The 12,408-nt window shown below is 33.4% G+C and overlaps 1 protein-coding gene across 1 annotated transcript; it reads left to right on the top strand.

Annotated features, from left to right (window-relative positions):
- Positions 1-3,136: 3,136 nt before the first annotated feature.
- On the top strand, positions 3,137-12,093 carry LOC134693331 (frizzled-4-like). Its single transcript, XM_063554086.1, has 4 exons — positions 3,137-3,416; positions 8,576-8,812; positions 11,188-11,314; positions 11,855-12,093. Exons 1-3 carry the CDS (start codon positions 3,272-3,274, stop codon positions 11,304-11,306), a joined length of 501 nt encoding a protein of 166 aa, XP_063410156.1. The 5' UTR covers positions 3,137-3,271; the 3' UTR covers positions 11,307-11,314; positions 11,855-12,093.
- The last annotated feature ends 315 nt before the right edge of the window (positions 12,094-12,408 follow it).

Below are 12,408 nucleotides of genomic sequence, written 5' to 3'. Positions count from 1 at the left end.
TTGTCTCATTGACAACTTATACCACATCTTCTTATGTCTAAATAGGGTAGATAATTGTCTCATTAACACTTATACCACATCTTCTTATGTTTAAATAGGGTAGAGAATTGTCTCATTGACACTTATACCACATCTTCTTATGTCTAAATAGGGTAGAGAATTGTCTCATTGACACTTATACCACATCTTCTTATGTCTAAATAGGGTAGAGAATTGTCTCATTGACACTTATACCACATCTTCTTATGTCTAAATAGGGTAGAGAATTGTCTCATTGACACTTATACCACATCTTCTTATGTCTAGAGAAATTGTCTCATTGACACTTATACCACATCTTCTTATGTCTAAATAGTGTAGAGAGTTGTCTCATTGACACTTATACCACATCTTCTTATGTCTAAATAGGGTAGAGAATTGTCTCATTGACACTTATACCACATCTTCTTATGTGCTAAATAGGGTAGAGAATTGTCTCATTGACACTTATACCACATCTTCTTATGTCTAAATAGGGTAGAGAATTGTCTCATTGACACTTATACCACATCTTCTTATGTCTAAATAGGGTAGAGAATTGTCTCATTGACACTTATACCACATCTTCTTATGTCTAAATAGGGTAGAGAATTGTCTCATTGACACTTATACCACATCTTCTTATGTCTAAATAGGGTAGAGAATTGTCTCATTGACACTTATACCACATCTTCTTATGTCTAAATAGGGTAGAGAATTGTCTCATTGACACTTATACCACATCTTCTTATGTCTAAATAGGGTAGAGAATTGTCTCATTGACACTTATACCACATCTTCTTATGTGCTAAATAGGGTAGAGAATTGTCTCATTGACACTTATACCACATCTTCTTATGTCTAAATAGGGTAGAGAATTGTCTCATTGACACTTATACCACATCTTCTAATGTGTAAATAGGGTAGAGAATTGTCTCATTGACACTTATACCACATCTTCTTATGTCTAAATAGGGTAGAGAATTGTCTCATTGACACTTATACCACATCTTCTTATGTCTAAATAGGGTAGAGAATTGTCTCATTGACACTTATACCACATCTTCTTATGTCTAAATAGGGTAGAGAATTGTCTCATTGACACTTATACCACATCTTCTTATGTCTAAATAGGGTAGAGAATTGTCTCATTGACACTTATACCACATCTTCTTATGTCTAAATAGGGTAGAGAATTGTCTCATTGACACTTATACCACATCTTCTTATGTCTAAATAGGGTAGAGAATTGTCTCATTGACACTTATACCACATCTTCTTATGTCTAAATAGGGTAGAGAATTGTCTCATTGACACTTATACCACATCTTCGTATGTCTAAATAGGGTAGAGAATTGTCTCATTGACACTTATACCACATCTTCGTATGTCTAAATAGGGTAGAGAATTGTCTCATTGACACTTATACCACATCTTCTTATGTCTAAATAGGGTAGAGAATTGTCTCATTGACACTTATACCACATCTTCTTATGTCTAAATAGGGTAGAGAATTGTCTCATTGACACTTATACCACATCTTCTTATGTCTAAATAGGGTAGAGAATTGTCTCATTGACACTTATACCACATCTTCTTATGTCTAAATAGGGTAGAGAATTGTCTCATTGACACTTATACCACATCTTCTTATGTCTAAATAGGGTAGAGAATTGTCTCATTGACACTTATACCACATCTTCTTATGTCTAAATAGGGTAGAGAATTGTCTCATTGACACTTATACCACATCTTCTTATGTCTAAATAGGGTAGAGAATTGTCTCATTGACACTTATACCACATCTTCTTATGTCTAAATAGGGTAGAGAATTGTCTCATTGACACTTATACCACATCTTCTTATGTCTAAATAGGGTAGAGAATTGTCTCATTGACACTTATACCACATCTTATGTCTAAATAGGGTAGAGAATTGTCTCATTGACACTTATACCACATCTTCTTATGTCTAAATAGGGTAGAGAATTGTCTCATTGACACTTATACCACATCTTCTTATGTCTAAATAGTTTTTATGAAACATGACTGTTTCGTTTAATGAAGCAATTAAAAATCGACCATTTATCTTTTTAAATTTGTGTCCTTTTTTTTTTTAGAATAAATTGCTTAATTCTAAGTTAAAACATATAATATCACTATGAGTTTCCTTTGTCTTTTTGATAATTAAATGTGTTCTTTGACATAACTCGGGACAATTTTCACAAAGAACCACCCCTCCCCCTTTACCGTAGTTGAAAAGACTTTGATCAATGACCTTGATCGAACTCGTCTAAACTATATATGTCTATCAAAAGACCTTTTATTGTTTGGAAGCTCATCTCATATGTCAAAGACTGGACATAATAAGTTAATTATAAGTTGATATATTGTCTTTACATAAAATTACATGTCCAAATGTTTGAACCGGTAAGGTGAAACCAAATTGATTTTTGTTTGTTTGGATATTTTCCATTGAAATTTCTGTTAGAAACTGGATTTTATTTTAAATATTTTCTCCTGTATTCTAAAAGAAAAACATAAAAAAGCTGCCTTTCTTCAATTTTGAAATACGAAGCAAACAAAATAAGGCAAGGAAAAAAACTCCAAAAAACAAACAAAAACAAACAACAAATCACATCCACTATTTTGAGAGACCAAAATGACGTCTATTGCCATGTATATCTATGTCAAACTTGTACTTCTACGTCCACAAATGGACAAGTGACGTCAATAACTTACCTCAGGCAAAATATTACAAAATTTTTGATGGAATGATTGTTTATTTTATTTTAAAAATGCATGATACTCAATTGAAAATTGAGAAAATTTACTTAATTGAGTAAAAATAAATTCCATATTGAGTTTTAAATCAAAATCATAGATCGGCGAAAAGTACGAATTAAAGTAAACCAAATGAATTGAATTTTCTTGGCCTGTACATAGAAATATTGTTGACCATTGCCTCGAGATATTGTATAAGTTATTCATTGTAATAGGTCACTTAAGGGTTCTTCACACAGGTTTTACACAAAGAAAAATATTGACATTCATTTAAAGAATATAGAGAAAAAAAAACTCCATTTCATATTTTTATTTAGAAATTAAAAAGGTTTACAAATTGGTCAGTTGCCGAAATATCTATAAGGGAATTGTCATTTACCGAAAATCCTTTAGGTGCCTCATTTAATAGTTGTTTTGTCTATAAAACAATAGGTTATTATTCTTGACAAAATTAGTATCTTGCGATAGAAATGGCTTTAATGGTGGTGTCTGCAATTTTGTTCTTTTCAATTTCATGCGTTTTGGTAACTTGTTTTAGGATACCAGGATTCGGTGGCTCGTCTGGTATGCATGGCTCGCCCGGTTTAACGGGTTTTCCGGGTATAGCTCCACCAAGTAAGTTATTTTTTCGATCATAAACTTTAAAATTACTCAGATATCAATTTATACTATTAATTAACGATTGCTTCAATATATTCTTTTTTTTTCATTATACATGCATGCGATTTACTATGAATTTAGATACTTCAGAAGTATTCATTCGTTAATAATTCAGGATTTCTAATTCGTGTTTTATCATTTCATCTCTATTTACTTTTTGTTTACCATAAAATTAACTTACTTGTTGTAAATCTACATCATCTCAATAATTCATTTGCTGGTTTCAAATTGCAAAAAATCATTATTGAAAAATGGATAGAACTTGGACGTTTCCGGAACATATTTGATTCTTTGAACAATCTATACGATTAACAGTTTATGTTCTATTCTCTCCTTAAATTATATGACTGTATGCAAAATGTATTTTGTAATGTATAATTATCTCTGCTTGGAAGAATATTTAGTAATATCTTAAGGATAGAGACATAATGAAAACATCCATATTATGTGAAAAATATATTTAGCCGCCCTCTCCCAATCTTGAATTCGTAACTGCAATGGAAATGAATTTTCCTACGCCTTCACTAAAATGCCAGTTAATCTGAAAAGGGTATGACTTCTTGTTGACTCTAGACAGGGGTTACAAAGTTAATCACCTTCATAATATTAAAAGCAAATGAGAAACTAAAAGTTAAGTTTATGCATGTACAGATCGGCACAGTTTATACAAGTACAGACGCAATTTATACAAGTACAGACTTAACACAAATGAAGTACAGACGCAATTTATACAAGTACAGACGCAATTAATACAACTGAAGTACGGACGCAATTTATACAAGTACAGACGCAATTAACACAAATGAAGTACAGACGCAATTTATACAAGTACAGACGCAATTAATAAAACTGAAGTACGGACGCAATTTATACAAGTACAGACGCAATTAACACAAATGAAGTACAGACGCAATTTATACAAGTACAGACGCAATTAATACAACTGAAGTACGGACGCAATTTATACAAGTACAGACGCAATTAACACAAATGAAGTACAGACGCAATTAATACAACTGAAGTACGGACGCAATTTATACAAGTACAGACGCAATTGACACAAATGAAGTACAGACGCAATTTATACAAGTACAGATTCAATTAATACAACTGAAGTACAGACGCAATTTATACAAGTACAGACGCAATTACTACAACTGAAGTACAGACGCAATTTATACAAGTGCAAACGCAATTTTTACGCAATTTATACAAGTACAGACGCAATTTATACACACTTTAAACAAGTACATACGCAATTTATACAAGTGTAGACGCAATTTATACAAGTACAGACGCAATTTATACACAATATATACAAGAACAGACGCAATTTGTACACAATTTATACAGGTACAGACACAATTTTTAATAGAACTGACACATCAATTCACATGACACTTAACTCTTAAAAACATGCAAATGTTATGTACGACTACTGCTTGGATTGACAACCGTGTAAAATTAATAAGCATTATATTTAGCTGACAAGGTGCGAATTCAGATTTTGAGTCAACTTATTGTGCAATTAAAGATTTCTTCTAGAAACTTTATAATAATTTTGAAAAAAAACCCGGTAGGGTTCGTAAGTAAGAAAAAAAAAGAATAATTGTTTGTTTCATAATATAACAAATGCCGAATTGGGGAGCTATGGGCGCGTAAACCACCATCCCGGTTTAATATCCTATCTGTAGATCAAGGGAGAAATCTACGGAAACCGGTTAGTGTCAGGGTAGAGTTTTATTTTTAAGTCGTTTAACGACTTAGCTCACTTGTTTAAACGACTTAGATAAGTTGTTATAACGACTTAGCATATTTATCTTGTTATAACAACTTAACTAACTTGTTTTAACGACTTAGCTTACTTGTTTAAACAACTAAGCTAACTCGTTAAAACGACTTAGCTAACTTGTTTAAACAACTTAGCTAACTTGTTATAACGACCTTGCTAATTTAACTCGTTATAACAACTTAGCTTACTCGTTTAACGATTTAGCTAAGTCGTTTAAACAACTTACCTATCTCGTTAAAACAAGTAAGCTAAGTTGTTATAGCAAGATAAATATGCTAAGTCGTTATAACAACTTAGCTAAGTTGTTTAAACAAGTTATCTAAGTCGTTAAAACAAGTTAGCTAAGTTGTTAAAACAAGTTAGCTAAGTTGTTATAACAAGATAAATATGATAAGTTGTTATAACAAGATGAATATGATTAGTCGTTATAACAACTTAGCTAAGTCGTTAAAACAAGTTAGCTAAGTCGTTTAACGACTTAAAAATAAAACTCTACCCTGACATTAACCGGCTTCCGTAGAAATCCTTACAAAATCAATAAAACCCTTACTTACATGATGTTGGGGTTAAATGATGGTCTCCGATTTTATTTAGCATGGAAACAAATTTGGTTAACATTAAATAATGGAGACAAAAAGGCAAGCAAAACAACAGAATGAGACAATTGGTAAAAATAAAAAAAAAGAGTAGAGAAGAAAGTAAATAACTTTTATAGCTGACTATGCGGTGTGGGTTTTGCTCATTGTTGAAGGCCGTACGGTGACATATAATTGTTAATGTTTGTGTCATTTTTGTATCTTGTGGATAGTTGTCTCATTGGCAATCATACCATCTTCTTTTTTTTTTTTTTTTTTTTTATAAAAACCATAATGATAATGCAGAAATCAGGAATAGTTATCAAAAGTACCAGGATTATAATTTTATACGCCAGACGCGCGTTTCGTCTACATAAGACTCATCAGTGACGCTCAGATCAAAATAGTTAAAAAGCCAAACAAATACAAAGTTGAAGAGCATTGAGGACCCAAAATTCCAAAAAGTTGTGCCAAATACGGCTAAGGTAATCTACTCCTGGGGTAAGAAAATCCTTAGTTTTTCGAATAATTCAAAGTTTTGTAAACAGAAAATTTATAAAAATTACCATATAATTGATATTCATGTCAACACCGAAGTGCTGACTACTGGGCTGGTGATACCCTCGGGGACGAAACGTCCACCAGCAGTGGCATCGACCCAGTGGTGTAAATAGTTATCAAAAGTACCAGGATTATAATTTTATACGCCAGACGCGCGTTTCGTCTACATAAGACTCATCAGTGACGCTCAGATCAAAATAGTTAAAAAGCCAAACAAATACAAAGTTGAAGAGCATTGAGGACCCAAAATTCCAAAAAGTTGTGCCAAATACGGCTAAGGTAATCTACTCCTGGGGTAAGAAAATCCTTAGTTTTTCGAATAATTCAAAGTTTTGTAAACAGAAAATTTATAAAAATTACCATATAATTGATATTCATGTCAACACCGAAGTGCTGACTACTGGGCTGGTGATACCCTCGGGGACGAAACGTCCACCAGCAGTGGCATCGACCCAGTGGTGTAAATAGTTATCAAAAGTACCAGGATTATAATTTTATACGCCAGACGCGCGTTTCGTCTACATAAGACTCATCAGTGACGCTCAGATCAAAATAGTTAAAAAGCCAAACAAATACAAAGTTGAAGAGCATTGAGGACCCAAAATTCCAAAAAGTTGTGCCAAATACGGCTAAGGTAATCTACTCCTGGGGTAAGAAAATCCTTAGTTTTTCGAATAATTCAAAGTTTTGTAAACAGAAAATTTATAAAAATTACCATATAATTGATATTCATGTCAACACCGAAGTGCTGACTACTGGGCTGGTGATACCCTCGGGGACGAAACGTCCACCAGCAGTGGCATCGACCCAGTGGTGTAAATAGTTATCAAAAGTACCAGGATTATAATTTTATACGCCAGACGCGCGTTTCGTCTACATAAGACTCATCAGTGACGCTCAGATCAAAATAGTTAAAAAGCCAAACAAATACAAAGTTGAAGAGCATTGAGGACCCAAAATTCCAAAAAGTTGTGCCAAATACGGCTAAGGTAATCTACTCCTGGGGTAAGAAAATCCTTAGTTTTTCGAATAATTCAAAGTTTTGTTAACAGAAAATTTATAAAAATTACCATATACTTGATATTCATGTCAACACCGAAGTGCTGACTACTGGGCTGGTGATACCCTCGGGGACGAAACGTCCACCAGCAGTGGCATCGACCCAGTGGTGTAAATAGTTATCAAAAGTACCAGGATTATAATTTTATACGCCAGACGCGCGTTTCGTCTACATAAGACTCATCAGTGACGCTCAGATCAAAATAGTTAAAAAGCCAAACAAATACAAAGTTGAAGAGCATTGAGGACCCAAAATTCCAAAAAGTTGTGCCAAATACGGCTAAGGTAATCTACTCCTGGGGTAAGAAAATCCTTAGTTTGTCGAATAATTCAAAGTTTTGTAAACAGAAAATTTATAAAAATGACCATATAATTGATATTCATATCAACACCGAAGTGCTGACTACTGGGCTGGTGATACCCTCGGGGACGAAACGTCCACCAGCAGTGGCATCGACCCAGTGGTGTAAATAGTTATCAAAAGTACCAGGATTATAATTTTATACGCCAGACGCGCGTTTCGTCTACATAAGACTCATCACCCTCGACAAGACCCTCATATTTTATGCAACTACTATTAGAATAATATGACATTGTTTATTTACTAATTTCGATTTTTTTGTACTCATTCTTCTATTCATTTATGTATTTATTTTTGGTTATTTACTTCAAAATAATCCACAAGTTAACATATACTAGATAATTGTCTTTGCTCTAACTACTTTATGTCGCGTGCTTAGTGGAAAAGCAACACACTTAGTGGAAAAGCAACACACTTTATTTTTAAACTCTTCAGTTGAAACGAATTTGGAAAACCGTACACGCCTGCACTCACGGCGTGCACACTCTCACAAGACCACCGTCGTTAAAATTCTGTGGATTCGGATTTTGGTTGTACCAATTTTCGTGGTTTGAGGAAAACTGTCATATTCTTGGATATTAAATTTCATGTTTTAAGAAATTCGGCACGCATTCCTTTAGAGTATTTGTAATTCGATTTTTATTTTTGGTAAAACTATACCCACCAAATTAAAAAAAAATGATATTCAACTAAAAAAATACGTCCACTCTGTATCTTTTGTCATATTGGCAACATTACTTACTATTCTAACATTTTTTTTTCACAGCTTGTCAGACAATCCAAAGCAAACACTGTGCTAAATATGGATTCAATGTAACAACCTTTCCAAACTATCTTGGACATACTTCGGTGGAAATTGCAGATATAAATTTGGGCACCATACTCGAACAGATTAAATTTTGTACCATAGAACGAACACGGTCTCAGTTAATAGCATGCGCAATACACGTTCCAATTTGCATTGAGGGCAAAAAAATACCACCTTGCTTGGAAGATTGTAAAGGTAAGTCCAGTTAGAAACAACCATCTAACTTTCAGTGGGGGGAGGGTGCTCTAAACAGTATTCTGGTCTATTACGAATGCGAATTTACCCATACCTAATAGTGTTAAATTTTGGAAGATTTGATTTGGGGAAAGGGAGGGGTGCTGCTGAGAATTAGAAATAAGAGAACCGTATTTTGACACACACAAAAATCCTTTTGAATAACGTTAATTCTTATCATTTAATTTTTCAAGGAGAAAGTTGGATGCGCTTGGGCGCTTGGTGCACTGCCGCCTGAATCCGCACAAGTAATAATAACTACTGATCGGTATAAAAAAGCATCTTTGAATACTTACAAAACTAGTTTAGCTCTGCTTCATGTAAATTTTTATATGACCCAGAGTCAGTTCGAAACAGTAAATTCTAACTGATGCAAATAAGAAATATCTGAATTAAGATTTTTGTTCACAGAATTGTATTATTGAACTGATCACAGTCATGTATTTTGAACACACCTACTTAAATGCATGGACTTTCCTTTTTTAATACATATACACCAAGAGAAAAATTACTGATAGAATCGTATAATCTCAAAACGGAGGTTAAAATGTTTAGTAGAGTTGGCATCCGAAGCTCATTGCAAGACGTATTTACGAAACATTCAGTACAAAATTATCAACAATAATTTAAATTTTAACTGTGCAACAGCAATACGTATATGAAGATAAACCTGTGCAAAGCATTCTCTTAATAGACATGTTACGAAAAGGTATATTCACGACGCTGAGGTTGACAAATTACACTTTAAATGCGGGGACTGTGTCAAAACAGAAAAGAGATTACCTATGTATTTCGGCGAGCCCTTGCAAATATGATAGACCTTGCACATAATCTTAAGTATTATAATCTGCTTTATATCTGCTCGTAAATATATATGTACCGGTCATTTTCATATAGTTTTGAAAAACACACAAAGAAGTGTATGTATTTTGATCCAGTTATTTGCCACCTAAATTTTTATCTAACGGAGTTTGTTTTAAAACACATAAACATGATTTTTTTTTTACAATTTTAACTTGAAACATGTTGCATTCTAGTTTAGAAAATTATTACTCCCGGTCACATAGCTTCGAGGGCATATATTTTCTTTCTTTATTTCTTTCCAAGCAACTTTGTCCTAATTCAAAGAGTTTCAGCTCAATTAGTATTTTCTTTATAAGGTGTTTGTGACTGATTGACTATTGGTTGCATCAAGTCCAGTGGCAAATATTTAATGCCTGTTCAGAACGATATGAGGTTTATGTAAAATATGACTCACTACTCATCAGTTGAACCTTCCTGCAGAATTTCAAAAGCATTACATATTGACTTTGCATTTACACCTTCACACCACCTTATGCAGATATTTTGTATTTTATAAATTTCGGGAAAGTTTTGTTGAAATTCGCCAACCATTTCATAAGAAAATGACAATAAAAAAAATTAACACCGATGACCGAAGGGTCTTTGTTCTATTTAAGCTAACGATGCTAGGGGTTTCCTAAAAAAATTATATAATGGCGTTTTAAAAGACGTGTACCTATTACTACTCTATGGACCTACCAGATTTTTTTTTCAGGGAGAGGGAGGGAGCTAGGGTTAGATTAAGCTGGTTCTCGGCCGACTTCTACACTTTGTTCATAAGTGAAGCGAATACAAGCGGATTCCAGTTTAGGGTTAGATTTGAAAAAAGGCACCAACTAAGAGCTAACCCACTAGCAGAAAGAAGAAAATGTAAAAAAAAAAAATTTGCGTATATCAGAGTGGCGGGTATATGTCGAACACGATATAAGGCGTTTCAAAACTTTCAGAGTTATTGGAAGCTGATGGAGACATCCGAGAGAATAAATCAATCAGACTGTAGAGCTTTGTGCTGGATTAGTGGAGTGACACATTAAACTTCAGGAACTGTAATACAACAATAAAACTATTATTTAACTGGCTTACTATGTATATATTATCAATCTAGAATCGAATGAACTTGTATAACTCTCAGCCCCCCTTTTTCTAGCCCACCCACTCTTGCACGCGGACACCTTTCATGTCGTATGATAGCATCAATATCACAAAAGCAATTGTCATAATATTAGGATGTTACATAATGATGTTCTATATAACTGTGATTTGAATTCATCAAGACGCACATGATCTAATTCTTATCTATAGTCAATGTTTTGACACCGTCCCCAAATTTAAAGTGTATTTTGTCAACCTCAGCGTCGAGAATATACCTTTTCGTAACATGCCTATTACTACTAATACAAATATATATACATGTACATGCATCAGAGCAAATATAAATGCAAATCATTTATTATACCTGAAGCAGTGTGCAAATCCTTCTTTTGTCATTTCAGAAGTAATTACGACTTGTAAAGTAAACCAACTGCCAGGATTGCATATGGCTGAAACACTTTGTGGAATTTTCCCATCCAAAGTAACTGCAGGAAACGGTGGCTGTATAAGTATGCCATAGAGTGAAAGGTACGAGGTTTGTATGGAAATTAAACCTTAATATTCTTACAGATTTAGAATACAAGTAACATTATCATCTGTTTAATCAACCTAGTTATTTCTTGTATTTTTTCTCTCTGATTGTTGTAACTTTAATGTAGAAATAAGATGTTTGTACATTTCCATTCTCAATTTTATACTGATTTGATAACCAAAAAAAAAAAGGGCGAAAGATACCGAATGTAAAACCAACATCACTTACAAGTCGCAAAGAAACCGAAGACATCATGACAAAATACGAAAAACAACGGAATAAAACAAACAATTTACAAAACACTACCTTCCATACGGTTTTATTGACAGCGACGACCGAATCAATATAATGAACATATGACATATTTCAGAACAATCGTAACCACTTGGCCTTTTTCAATAGATGTAGAACGGCCGAGTAGTAAGGATTGACTTAGTGTTAACCATTATAAAATTAGAAACAATTTGTCCAAGTCGACAATTTAAAATTGACTATTATACTATACATGTGCTTTACGATATTTATTTTTGTTGTAGGTCCATATACAGTTTGGGATAATCGCAGCGTTATAGTTGTATTATTATTAAATGCATCAAGACAATATACCAATGCTGCATGTGGTTGATAAAACAAAAATGTTGTATTGTTGATACTATCTGTTTTTAAATTACAGATCTATATGAAATAAGCTTTTATAGAACTTTTGGATGACCATTCAAGATCAACCTGTTAGAATAATGTCTACGATTATAAATATAGACGATTTTGTTTCAAACTTTTGTTCCTTGTTTTAATTATAATTTATTAGATTATGTTGAACTTGTCACATGACCTGTGATGTATGTCATAGTTTTTTGGTAATACAAGTAAGGTAACTGCAGACTGCTAACCTATCGGCATAATAAATTTATAGCAAATGATTCCGCTCAATCTGATGCGGTGGACCGTTTTCAATTTGCTGTGTATTACGTACGTGGGGGACATGCAATGCCCCACATGCCGCCAAAGTTATATTTGCTTTTAAAGAGCAACAAACACACATTTATTTCTAAAGCATGTTTATTTCAGAGTCAGATATAATCACAAGACA

The sequence above is a fragment of the Mytilus trossulus genome, chromosome 12 (genome assembly GCF_036588685.1).
Source record: "Mytilus trossulus isolate FHL-02 chromosome 12, PNRI_Mtr1.1.1.hap1, whole genome shotgun sequence".
NCBI classification, from domain to species: domain Eukaryota; kingdom Metazoa; phylum Mollusca; class Bivalvia; order Mytilida; family Mytilidae; genus Mytilus; species Mytilus trossulus.
This window is presented reverse-complemented; position numbering and strand designations above follow the sequence as displayed.

Bases quoted from the DNA above. Each gene is read 5' to 3' on its own strand.
- LOC134693331 (XM_063554086.1), top strand. From the start codon at position 3,272: ATGGCTTTAATGGTGGTGTCTGCAATTTTGTTCTTTTCAATTTCATGC. The intron at 3,417-8,575 runs GTAAGTTATTTT...TTTTTTTCACAG, and splicing joins TCCGGGTATAGCTCCACCAA to CTTGTCAGACAATCCAAAGC. The intron at 8,813-11,187 runs GTAAGTCCAGTT...TTGTCATTTCAG, and splicing joins TTGCTTGGAAGATTGTAAAG to AAGTAATTACGACTTGTAAA.